Here is a 14,001-nt window from a genome sequence, read left to right on the forward strand (position 1 = left end):
TGGTCATACACGATTTTTCCATGATTTTACTTAAGATACATAGTTTAGAGATAGGTCTATAATTTTCAATATTATATTTATCCCCATTTTAAAAAACATCTGTTGCAAATGCTTTTTTCCAAATACTAGGAAATACACCTTCTATAAAAGATTTTTTAAAAGGCAGTGTTACAAGAGTAACTAGTTTTTCAGCACAATTAACAATTAAAATTGGGTGTAATTTATCGTAATTTATTTATTTTAATGAATAAGGTTTATAAACTCAAGTCTTGCGAGAAAGGCATACAAATACAAAATTGTACGAATGAATTCAATCCATCAATTTTATTTCAGTTCTGTTTTATTTTGTTTTCAATTTATTATATCATTTCATATCATCCGTTTATTAATTGTTTTTTAAAATGTAAAATAGGGCCCCAGCAAGGGTAAAGTGAGGCCCACATTATCAAAAAATTACAAAATTATAGTTTATTATGTTGTCTTGTGTAGTGTTCATGTACTTGTGATGCGTTTATAAATGTCGTGTTCGTGTGTATAAATCCATTTTGGATTTTGTAGATCTATTAATCTACAAAATCCAAAAACACATGTAAATTCGCACAGTTTTCTGATTTACAGTAATTGCGTTTCTTGGTATACTTTTTGGTGGGTGTATATGGGTTATAATTAAAAAAAAATTTAACCTCATTCTGTATTATTCATAGGTCGTTTAAATATGTAATGTATGTGGTTCCCCATATTTCAATTAAATAATTCACACATCGCCGACTCTTTAAGGCCCCATCTGTGCATCATGTGGGCACAGCGGCTATGGGAGCACCTTAACCTATTGATGGCGGACCAGGTTTTGCGAGGCAGTGAGAACCCAGGCTGTCTCTCGGTGGGGTCATGTATGAGATGGGCATTTCCCACGTTGGCCGTTTGCCACTCAAGTTTCCACCTATCTTCTGGGGTGAGAGGTAGTCGGAGGAGCCTCTCTCCTTCCGCCCAGAAGGGCTTTCGGGACTTCAAGCGGCATGCCGGGTGGGAGACGACATCTTCGTGTAGAGGTATTGCGCTTTTTTGCAGCGCCTTCTTGTATTCCCTCAGTGTTGCAATTTCTCGCCTGATGTTTGGCGGGGTTATGTTTGCAAGTACAGGGAGCCAAGGGAGAGGAGTAGATTTTAAAGTCCCGCTGATGTGTGAATGTGGTGCGGTGCAGACTACCGAACATGTGGTCAACGAATGCCCGCTCCATTCATTCCCCGGCGGGATTGATGAGGTCCACATGGCGACGCCTGAGGCTCTAAAATGGCTCGCAGATCTAGATGTCCCCCTCTGACCCCCCACCATACGAAAGAAGAAGAATTAAATAATTTAGATGTGACTGGATTTAACTAAAGTATAATCTTACTCCGCCTTACTTGTGTTGGTAGAAGATGGGCTATTCAACCAAATACACCAATCAGTAGGATATCTTTTCTTTAGGTTTTGTATGTGATGCTTTAATGATTTTAAATGAAGTATTTATCGATATGTAGTTCCAGATATTTTTCACCATCTGAAAAATAAAGGTTTTTTCTTTCTATTTGCAATGGTTTATAAGATGGCGTTTTTTTTGGTGAGCTTGATCACGTAACTCATTTTTTTTTAATATATTAACCAGTTGTTTAATATTTTAAGATCCAATTGTGATTTTTCTAACAAGTTTTCTAAGTTTATGCCGAAGTAAAGTATAGCAGTATCAACTGCGTATACGAAAATTTTGCCATTTGGGTTTAATGGACACAAATATTTAAAAAAGGAGTTGCCCTAATATGGATCCTTGAGGAACTCCATAGTTTGTTATTGTGTTCATAATAATAATAATATTTGGATTATTGGAAAGAGCCGTTTTTGTGCAAACTCACTTTAAGGGCGCTGTACAAATATATAATACATTTCTACAATGATCTGTGATATTGCCAACTATATGGAGATAACATAAAGTACCATAATTACCTGATAGGTAAGTCAGGCAAGGTTTACTGTTATTGTTATCTAACATATTGCATTATGTTTTTTAGAAACGATTAAATGAGTTGGAGAGCAGGACCAGTTACACCTATTTTTTAGTAGTATCTCATGACTTTTGCTCGAAGCTTTTTGTAGGTCTACGAAGATTGCTATTGTATAAATTCCATTGTCTTTGCTGGTTCTTATTTAATTTACCAGGTCATTCGTTACCGAAAAAATATTCGATTATTTTCTGAAATCGTATTGTTTTTCAGTTTTTTTAATAAAAACTTGTTTGGCCTTTCATAAATGTCATGTTTAAATTTTTTTGATAATATTGGTAAAATCGGGATGGGCCGGTAATTTGAGATTTTACGTTTTAGATCCATATTTGAGAATTGGTATTACCTTCGCAATTTTAAAGAAATCTGGAAAAATTCCCTCTTTAATACAATGGTTAATTAGTTTTGGAGAAGCCAGTAGTTCGGACAGATTAAGTATTGTTTTAAGAAATAATTAAAATGTGAGCGTCGAGCGAACCCCCATTATAAGAGTTTTATGTCGTCTTAATCAGGCCCGGCCCTATGTGGCGCACTTGCAGCAGTCCGCTCCGGGCACCGAATTGCCAAGGCGCCAAGGCACTGATAAACAGCCAACACCTAACAGTCTTTGAGATTACTTGTCATAAAAATAGCGCTACACAAATGCTATACTGTTATTGATTACAGTGATCAACCACAACGTCTATTGGTTTTGGCAAGGGGCGCCGAAATTTTACATCGGGCGGCCCTGATCTTAATCAATATTGTATAACAATTTTTATTTATTTAACGTAATCATAATGCGTAACAAACACTCATCTCCTGGGCGCATGTATTTATTTAGCAATTTCTCCACCTCTATGAATAAGCGAACAGCTGACTATCCCCTTTTATTTATTCTATGTCATGAACTTTTGGTGCATTTTGTCAGATTCTCTCAGCACTGATAACCAGTACACTGAGTAAACACAATAAATCTAAACTAATTTATTAAGTCTTCTTTTTTTGATGCCGAAATGACGAAATAAGAAAATATTAGAATTTTTATGAACGCGTTTTTCGACATCGCCATAAAACATTACTGGATAGTTTATAAGGAAATCTGTCAATTGATTCCTTGGGCCTGACATTTTTTTTGACTATGCAAATAGCCCAGAGCTGAGCCAAAAATCGTGTGTGGGGAAATTCAGGTGACTCAGCTTGTCTTGGCATTTGGCGAGTCCACAATACACCGAGCCGAGCCGAAAAGTCGTAACTCGGTTCAACCTATGTGGAAATCCCCGAGCCAATGGTTTGCCGGATCTGTCGTGTATGTGCAATCACCGAGCTTAAAGTCGCTTAGTATGCATTCAGACATCGAGGCGGAATATAAAAACTACCCCTAACAAATATTTGAAAACCTACGGATTTTAATTTTTGCGGTCTGGCATCATTGGACATAGAACAAACTAACTCTGTTCCTCGACTCGTTCGTATGTGGCCCCTTATGGATTCAAATGGATTCAGCCAAATGGTTCGGGGCCAAATTGCTCTGCCGTGTGTGTCCAGCATAAGTCCTCCATTTCGAGTTTCCTGCAGTTACCCTTATTTCCATACGATCTCTCGTATAATAATATAACGATATAATATGTACACAAACCTACATATTATATTATAAGTACGCAATGACGTAAATAAAAAAAATCGCGTTATGTTGATACTAATCGAACCAAAATAAAGCACTTTTCTGTTTCTAGATTGAAATCGAATAACGGAACTCTACATGAAATGGCCACAAATAACATCATACATACTGAATGAACGGAACGCATTATAAAGAGACATTCAAAGAAAATGTGTACGGGTGAAACGGCTATACAATTATGAACGCCACTCGTTTCTCTTGTCTCATCGCGACACTAGTTGCGAGCACTGACGGGCGAGCATGTCCGCGGCAAGCATGACGTCAGAGGCGGGCGACGAGCATTTTTTTATCGACGTCAAGCTCAGACTGCTCGCCGCGCACATGCTCGTCCGTCATTGGGCCGCTTTTACCCTAAATCTAGACGAACAAACGAGCGAGCAGAATAGTAGAATACGACGTACTGTCACTAGGTTGTCCTTCATACTCTTATGTGTTTCTGCGTTCGCTGTGTCACTTTATTTTATTCAAAAACATTGTATTTATTGAAATAATAAGTTTTTTTAGTACATGCGAATGGAAAGAAATTCCACCATATTTTGTTTTGCTCGAGAATGATTTGGGCACATTTTAAAAGCACAGGAAGGCATTTTTTCACAAAAAAGAGCATAAAACGACCTATTTGCGGCAGCCGGTGACAGCTTATCTGACCGACGGACTTGTACGATACTAAACGCAGTAAATCATCAGTTTGTCCACTGGACCCAGTTCAGTGAACCTATCTTCCCTTTTAATTCATCTAAGCTAGTACGTAGTTACCGCATTCGAAAATAATACGTAGTTGTTCGGCAACAATCTACAGAAGCAAAACAATTAGTTAGTTTTAACTTTTACGGCTTGATTATAGCAGTTGGTAGTGTGATAGGAATGATAGGAACAATGGGTACCACAACTTCCACAATACACGTGTCAACACGGGTAATACTCAAACAAACAATAACAACGATAGAGGTGACGAGGTGTGCTCAAATAGAGGATAAAAATGTTTTCCGGTATGAAAAAATGATTACTGTCAACAATTTTTTATATGCGCTCACATTTGTTTTTCAAGACAAATAACAATTGTGTCACTTAAAAAGCTTTCATCAAATCATTTTTTAACATTAAACATTTGTGTCTTCTGCTAAAAATGGATTATCATTAACACATTGATCGATTGATTAGTAAAATTGTCTTAACTGATTAGTGAAACGCTTTAAAAAAATTGTTAGTTAGTTATTATAAATTGTTATAGTTGGTAGTTGACAAAATCATACTAAGCGTGTATGTGACGAACTGAGGGTACAACGATATAACAGGTCTATTGTGAAGTGATTTATTTCTTTCAGAGCCCTTCTCCGCCACCACATGGGAAGCTCGCATGGGAAAATCAAATAACATAATCATCACTGCTATGGTTACCTGGATGGAGTCCCTCCTGATGGCCCACTGGAGACGGGAGATGTCCAAATATCCTCCATAAACGGCTGCTCACACACATTTTTGTGTTTGTCTTTTTTAAAATCATTTTCCGCTTAAATTCCGTATTTTTTGTGCCTATCTATGTATTATTATTTTTATATTCTAATTATGTTATATATTATTTCAAAGTATGGATGAAAATATTAATTAAATTGCATTATCCCAGCATACATTGTGGAATAAATTATTATTATTATTATTATTGTGATACACTAAACAAAAACGGACCAGTTATCCCCAGACTTTTTTAAAAGAGTTTTTTTCATTTTTGAACACAATTTTCGTCTAACAAATTAATATTTATTGCTTTCAGATTTCTCGGATTTTGTTTATTTACGAGCAGACAAAATAAGCGAAGCTAAAATATTGCTTCGTTGCACAAGTAGTAATGGTTTTGGCAACAAATTTCGCACCAAAACAAACGAAAACAACTCAACCAACTCGTACCTATTGAATGCATTTGAAAGTTTGCGTTTCTCGAAATTCCTTCCCTCTACTGACTTGCACACGATAACCAAAGGATTTTTTCTTCGTTTTCTTAATGGTTTACATAATAAAATTTAAGTCCAATTTTATCCCATTCTGTTTATTTAGTTCAATTTTCTAGTTTTGAAATCGGTCTTATTCATATTTCGGACGAATTAGTAAAATTTATATATATATATAGATTTTTTTAATCAATAGGTATATCGTTGAAATATCATATTTCAACAACCTTTGAATCTTTTGTTTTTCTTACAAGATTTTTTTCCAGATTTAACCCAAACATATTTTTCTTGAACTCTTGTTGGTGTTCCAGTGCAGATTTTTACAGTACTGTGTTAATGCCGAATTTAAGTAAACATATTTGGCTCGTCTCTGTTGATTTTTTTTATTGGATCAATGTGTCTAGCAGCTAATATGGTGTATACTTTTTTTATATCTACGAAATTGATGGTGATTTTTTTATCATTTGGGTTGGATTTTGTGACTTTGAATGTAAATTCTGGTGAAATCGTAACACCTGCGAGCTCAGCAATCCGCGTAACAGCATGGTCTGGGGGTATGTCGTCTTGTAATTTTGGACCACTTATTGCAATAATGTTTAATAGGGCTGATTGTTCAATATCTGTCAGGTGAACTTCTACCGTAGCTAATTTTTTTTATTTTTCTGCCAGTTCCTCCTCGAGTTTATTTACTTATTTAGGTGTATCCATGATTCGTGTCTCTTTATGAATGATGTCGTCGTATTTAGTGTTTTTGAAGTTATGATTATTATTATTTTTTGAAGCTCAGACTCAATTTTGTTAATATTAATATTTTCATAATCCTTTTCATTTTCTCGAATTTTGAATTTATAAATTCGAAGATTGGGTCACTTTTGGGTGTTTTGTTTAACCTTGTTTCCATTATCTTTGTTGGCTTGGACATTGGATTTGTTTAGGTATAAAATAATTTATTATAGTCTCGATTTTAAGATGGCCATAAACATTGCTGATTAGTACTTAAATGAATCAAATGGTTGTGTTTTCATTAATTTCACTGAGACACTAGACTAATTTAATGCACTAAATTATGTATTTTAATTATTGGGTTGTTTTTAAAAGTTCCGTTTGGCAATAACACCAGGTAAATTAAAAAAAGTTTCAGAGTATTTTCCTGAGAAAACAACGGAACTCACTCAATTTTGTAGTTTAATGCTTTCACTGAGACTCTAGACTGATTTAATGCACTAAATTATGTAATTTTTTTAAGTTGACAGTTCACGTTCGAGGTAAGCTTCTTTTAGGTTTTTAAACCTATTTAATAACTTCAATTGTTTTAATAAGAGCACAGAGACACTCCACCAGTTTAATTGTTTATTTAATAACGGTTTTCTCTGGAAATATGTAGATTTAACTAGATTTCTCATTATTTTATCGCAGAGCTGCAGATTTTACTTTGCAGTATTTTACGATGATACAAGGAGCTGATGTTGATTTAAACAGTCAACTTGAGAGCATAAACTATGGAGTTCCTCAAGGATCCATACTGGGACCACTCCTATTCCAAATGTACATAAATCATATCTGTCAATAAAAAAATATATGGCGGAATCTTTTTATACGCAGATGATACTGCAAATTTTCCTTCATCTTCTACCAACAGAAGTAAAGAGGGGTTTATAGTGAAGTCCCGAACAGTCCCGCCTAAATTACCTGATAAAAATATGGGGAAACACACACATTACATACTTATTTACAAATAATACAGAGTAAAATAATTTAATAAAAACGTTTCAGCTATAACCCAGATTACGAAGACCTACGATTCGAAACCCATCCATTCAAATTTTAGTCAGCCTCCTTATTCACTATTAAAAAAAAACTGATTAATTATAAAATAGTGTAGATACTTCATACCCTCGTCTGCCAAATACCAAAAATTAAATCGATAAAATTATTCATTACATTATGGATACGTGACACAGAATTTTCTCTCCATGACTCTCAGCTAAGCGAAAAATGCCATTTCTTCTGACGCTCTTTGTCCAGGTAATTCCAATAAATAGTATTTTTCAATTATTGAAAGGAAATATAAATATCAGCAACTCCACGAATAAGTAAGATCAGTAATTTCAGAAAATGAAACATATTTCTAAAACATGCAAACGCATCAGCACAGGTTTTCCTAATGGGGTTTTCACAAAATTATTTTACCCATTTACTCACAATTACTGATTTGATTACTTTACACTCTTACCACGTTTTATATTAGGTACATGTTTGTATTTCTTGCCTATAGCCAATAATGGAATAGATACATTTTTATTGAAAATATTTACAAAAATTGTTTTCCTTCATCAGTAAATACTGTCATAAAATATTTAAAGCATATGCCCGGGAAATATTATGAAAGCATTCCTTTATCGGAAATATTTTTATAAACAAATTTCCTTTTGTCGGAAATATTCAAAAATGTAAAACGAATATTGTAATATTACCGAAAAAAAAATGAAAATCAATAAATTTACACAACAGCGAAAATATTATAGAAAATAAAATAAATATCAAAAACATTCAGTCAAATAGTACCGTGAGTGATAAAATTGATAGGCTAATGCGTAGTAATCATTTTTAGAGTCTTCATTGGCGTTATGTTACTTATGTTCTTAATCACATATATGAGTTTTCAAACTTTATCCGCTGTTTTATTTATTTGTTATGTCCATGTAAAATAGTTCAATGGGAAGTTTTCATCTGGTCTCGGTTGTCGACTGGGATCTATGCTAAATGTCATATCCTTTGTTATGTTCACATTTATTGTCAGCAGCTTATTGTCTAACTAATATTTCTATTGTGATAGGTATTAAGAACATACGTAAAAAATAAATTTCAGATTATTTAATTTTTTTAATCTCTGGGCTTTTTTCACGTGATATCAAAAAAAATCTCATCTATAAATACATAAAAAATGGCATTTGTTACTTAATCACCCAATAGAAGTAATCACAGTTTATAAATGTTAAATTGCTTTCCGGGAAAGTTGTAGTTTTCAACTTGTACTTAGCATAATCAATTTAATCCTGTTAGTTCCTTTAGTAGTTGTCTTATTTACAATTGTACATGAATCAGAAATTAAAACAAGAACAGTGTCATCCTCAAAGCAAATAACATTACTATCAATGTCTAACTGGCACAAGGAAATTATGTTTATATCCGTTAAGGCTTGTTACGTTTCCCACTCTTGGTGAATAGGTGCGTTCAGTTAAATATGATTTCCAGTTAAATTCAGTATTTTTTACCCACGTTTTCTAGTTCTGTATTTTATTTCTTATGGGATTATATTAATTTTAAGAAATTCATTATTATTATTATCAATTAAAATCTCTCTTCCTAACACATTAACTTGGAATAATAATTTACACTTCTTCATCTTCGTAAATGGGTTCATCCCAAGATTGTTTCTCGGCGGTCCCGAACACCAGGAAGAACAGGTTAGTGAAGAAATATACGCCAGCCACGATATAGAACACCAAATTCCACTGAGAAGGGTCAGTCTGGAATATAAAACATAGAATGTATATTATATTTTAATCTCATACTCTTAACCAACAAACTCATTTTTAGAGTCATAGATTTGAAAAGAAGAAAAAACTATTACTTTTCCAAATCTAATAAAAAATATTTATTTGATAGACTTTTTATAACGGTGTGAAAATCATTTGGGTGTTTGGTACTTTTAGTGACACTGAATTATTGATGATTCTTAGTTTCTAAACACCTAGTTAACTTTCATAAATCTGCCAGTGTGTCCTCTGGTGAAGACCCGGATACACGCAATAATAATTTGGCACTCCTATATCTAAAACTTCTTAATTGATTAAATATGCAAAAACGTATAATGTGTTTTACCTATCCACTATCAATAACTGTAATTTACACATATATTCTTACCGAATCTGTGACGATAAATCCAATGACGTTAGGAGCAATAAGTCCAAAAATATTAGCCACCATATTGGTGAGTCCAAACATGATCCCCGCAAAGTTTGGAGACAAATCCATGTGGTTGATCTGAAACAATGTGCAAATGGTTACCTTAATATTCTTCAAAGTATATAATGTATCCTGAACTCAAGATATTTAGTTTTGCACTCTTTGTAATTTTGTGACATACTTGAATAACAATTATTTAAAGAACTAATGATGATACTTCCTCCCAAAACACGGGATACTCTCAATTAGGGAGGTATTAATTAACATCAAGAATCATGTTCCTTGAAGTTTCTCAGACGAGAACACAAAATGGTTTCTTATTTCAATTGCTAGGAGAACGTTTGCAAACAAATCAGTTATTTACAATTCTTTAAACTTAGACCGAAGAAGAGGTTGATATACTGATTGTAAAAGAATTGGAGCAGAGGACTGGAGGCGAACGCGAATGCAGCCAGTGCATAGCTGTGAAGGTGGCAAAATCCCCCACACAAGTGTCCATTGAATTTGCTTCTTACCATGGTACCCGTGTTGATGGCGCCCGTGAGCCCCACAGTTGTGATGATGATGACCACCGCCAGAGTAGTTTGGTTGGGAGGGACCATGCACAGTATGACCAGGCTCACGGCAGGGCAGACGTTTGCTGAAAATAACATTAACAGCCATTATTTACCGACATAAATTGTAATCTTTTAGACTTTACGACCAACTCAGAGGACATTCAGTCATAGATAATACGTACTAATAGAAACGAAATTATCAGAATTGATGATGTCTGACAAGAATTCTAAAAAAGTGTGGAATTTTCAATTCATATTTATTTAAAATATTGATGTTACATCGCTTGCTGCCCTTTATAGAGAGATCCCAATATCTGCTTGGAAATATGCACAGAAGAACGTTCTCTCGACAGTTGAACTTTTTGCTTAGTGAAAATAGTTATCTGCGCAAAGTACTCATGTTTTGCGTAGAGACAGAACATGCAAATATAACACTGTAGACTACATAAATGTAGAATGCGATCGATGTGGATGTCGATAGCATGTTTGTATAAAACAAGCTTTATATTTACTACCCATCGCTTAGCGCTCGCTGTTGGTGTGGTGTAGTGTTTAGGGTTTAGGAGTTTAGGTACCAACCAATGGTGTTGCTCAATTTCCGGACGTCAGACAGGGACATGATCTTCTTGTTAACGGCAAGGTCAGCAATGAAGGCACTGGAACTGCCCACCACCCACATGGCCAAGTAAGGCAGGGATGTCAGAAGGCCACTCTGCAACCAACAAACAATTCTAAGATTGCTCTTCTTATCTACCGGGCAATTATTTATTTATTTATATATTCCATGCCAATTAAGGGCTTTTACAAATATTTGATATACGTAATAGTTTAGTACAACAATAATTTCGAAATGAAAGTTTTCTATTAGTTATATAGAAATACAATGCAGAAGAATAGTATTAGCTAATTTATTAATATTATTTAGGTATGTTACTATAGTCTTCTTGTAACTATATTCCGTGCAGTTGAACACATCTACAATTACAACTGCATATAATCTAGGTACATATTGTTGTTGTAATTATAACACGATTAACTTGAATACCTTGGAAGTTCATCTTTCAATCAAGTTCATCAAGAATTATTTAAATGAAGTCTTTTATTGCAACTAGGTATGAGAGTTTACTGGTTATCCTAGGAGCCTTAGCCACGAAACAACAAAAAGTATTGTCTTCTCTTTTAGATACTCCAAAAAATTATATGATCAAAACAAAAATGATATAATAATAATAATAATACCTGGATGACATTTATAGCGCCGTTTTTGTGCAAAAACACCTCAAGGGCGCTAAGTATCAGTAAGTACCTGTTTCATGTCGATACCGTGAACTTCCTTAAGATACATGGGAGTCTCCAACAGCAGGGTGAGGAAACCGTAGACGATTCCGCAGTGCGACACACAGGTGGCCAACAGGGGCACTGAGGTGAATATGGCACGCCACGGGGTCACCATCTTCCTCGCTGCGTTGGCAGTTGCTTCCTGGAATGATATTTTTTTTTTTTTTTACTGAGATTTTTATTTTTCTGATTAGTAAAAAAAGATACAAGAATTACATTACACGATATAGTACAGTTATTAATTACATAATATAATATAATATAAGTATTTGATGTACCCCCATAAATAAGCAGGGCTTGTGTGTATGGGGGGTGTTGTTATATTGGTTTATATTTGATATGATTCAGTTCAACTGTTCGGAATACTTGTTAAGGTGGCTTTTGAATTCGTTTATATTTGCATTCATGTTTCTAATTTTTTCTGGTAATGAGTTAAAAAATTTAACTCCGAGATATTCATGGTTGAACTGTCCTATTGTTTTTTTACATTTAGGAGTAGGAAGTATGGACGTTTGCCTAAGATTTCTGTTATTTTTAAAGGGTGCAATTTTATTTTGAATATTGTTTTTATAAATTTGTAATGTTGCATGGTAGAAGTATAATGCACTTAATTTTCTGACCTTAAATTGTTTGAATAAAAGTTCGGACGAATATGAATAGGGTTTTTTTAATATGGTTTTTATTATTAGTTTTTGTGATCTGTAAATTGTTTGTGTTTGATTTTTATATGCACCGCCCCACCCTATAATGCCGTATTGTTTATTTCTTTAGGTGTTTCTTGTTTTTTAATGAAAAATGGTAAATAATAAGTTTTTTTAGAATTTAAAGTCAACAGGTTTTCATCAAACCATAATTTTAGTTCATTGATATCTGTATTTGCCATGTTATTTAATTCAGACCAGGTGTTTGCTTTTAGTAGTAGGACTGTATCGTCAGCGTAAGAGACAATGTCTCCATATTTGGAAATATTGAATATATCATTGACATATATAATAAATAACAATGGTCCCAAAACCGTGCCTTGGGGTATTGAAAAGTCGCTATATTTTGAATCGCTGACTTGATTGAGTAATTTTACTTGTTGAGGTCTTTTATGTAAATAACTAGTTATCCATGCTAAGACTTTTCCACTAATCCCTACTGATTTTAATTTACTTAATAATTTTTTTATGTGATATGCTGTCGAAAGCTTTTTTAAGGTCTATAAATATGCCAAGACATTTTTTATCGGAATCTAGGGCCGTATATAAATAGTTGATTATTTTTGCTATCGCGTCGTGAGTACTCGTATTTTTTTTTAATCTGAATTGGTTATAATTAATTATTTTATTTTCTTCTAAGAATGTCCAAATTTGTTGAAGTGAAACTTCTTTACGCGCGTTATGCAATTTCGAGGACAGGAGTAAAACCAACTCATGACCGTCATGAAAAACCGTGATCATTTCGCTATAGGTGCCTAGCCAATAAAAAAAATAGTTTAAGCGGGGAACCTCGAACCTCGGTTCTTCACGACGAGAGTCGCGCGCTCTGCCTCTAGACCGCGAAGCTGAGTTTAGAGAGTGACCTAAAAAAGGTATATATCATTTCGCTATAGGAGCCTAGCCAATATCATATACCTTTTTTAGGTCACTCTCTAAAATCAGCTTCGCGGTCTAGAGGCAGAGCGCGCGACTCTCGTCGTGAAGAACCGAGGTTCGATCCCCGCTTAAACTTATTTTTTTTTCTTTTTGTGATTTTTTTAATAATATTTTTTTTAAAGTGATAAAATGCTTTTTTTAAAAGTGATAAAAGACTTTTAGATATTTTGACTATATGATATTTTGGTCGAATACGTAATAACCGCGGTCTAGAGGCAGAGCGTTCGACACTCGTTATGCAGGACCCGGGTTCGAATCCCAAATTTTTATAACTTTTAATTTTTTTTAATCACATGCTACTTATAAATATGTCAATAGACAGAAAAAAGAGAGAATGAAATGAAAAGAGAGAGAGAAGAATACTAAAAGTTTCACTACCGTCGTGCGTAGGCTTGCCACACACTGATTTTTTTTTTTTTTTACAATTTTTTCATATATTTTTGATATATTCGATAGAAGTGAAATCGGGCGATAATTTTGTGGATCTTTACGACAGTCTGTTTTATAAATGGGGGTTATAATTGCTCTTTTATAGTTATTGGGAAATTCGCCATTTGCTAGACTTAGGTTTATTATATGTATTATGGGGAGAATTAAGTAATCTTTCACCGATTTTATTGTTTTAGTATCTATGTTATCAAAGCCGGGGGCAGAATCTCCTTTTAGTTCCGAAATAGTTCTGTCAATCTCGATTTCTGTGACTGGGTGAAATTTATTAATTTGACATTGTGTTATTTGTTGTGGATTAGATATATTAGTCTTATTTATGGATTTTGCTAGTTTTTTTCCCACGTTATTAAAATAGTTATTTAAAATATTACAACATTTTTTTGTGTCATTTTGTACGTTATATAT

The 14,001-nt window shown here is 33.9% G+C and overlaps 1 protein-coding gene across 1 annotated transcript in view; it reads right to left on the minus strand.

The window, feature by feature from the left end:
• Positions 1-14,001, minus strand: part of LOC149420402 (uncharacterized) — a 51,625-nt gene that overhangs the window by 22,464 nt on the left and 15,160 nt on the right. Inside the window, exons 6-10 of the mRNA XM_089636353.1 lie at positions 11,478-11,651; positions 10,751-10,883; positions 10,130-10,254; positions 9,573-9,692; positions 9,042-9,175 (exon numbers count right to left, since the gene is read on the minus strand). Coding sequence (XP_089492479.1) covers positions 9,042-9,175; positions 9,573-9,692; positions 10,130-10,254; positions 10,751-10,883; positions 11,478-11,651 — 686 coding nt within the window. The remainder of the gene's footprint in view (positions 1-9,041; positions 9,176-9,572; positions 9,693-10,129; positions 10,255-10,750; positions 10,884-11,477; positions 11,652-14,001) is intronic.

This window comes from Hesperophylax consimilis, chromosome 10, assembly GCF_061612785.1.
Source record: "Hesperophylax consimilis isolate HC1 chromosome 10, BYU_Hcon_1.0, whole genome shotgun sequence".
NCBI lineage: Eukaryota > Metazoa > Arthropoda > Insecta > Trichoptera > Limnephilidae > Hesperophylax > Hesperophylax consimilis.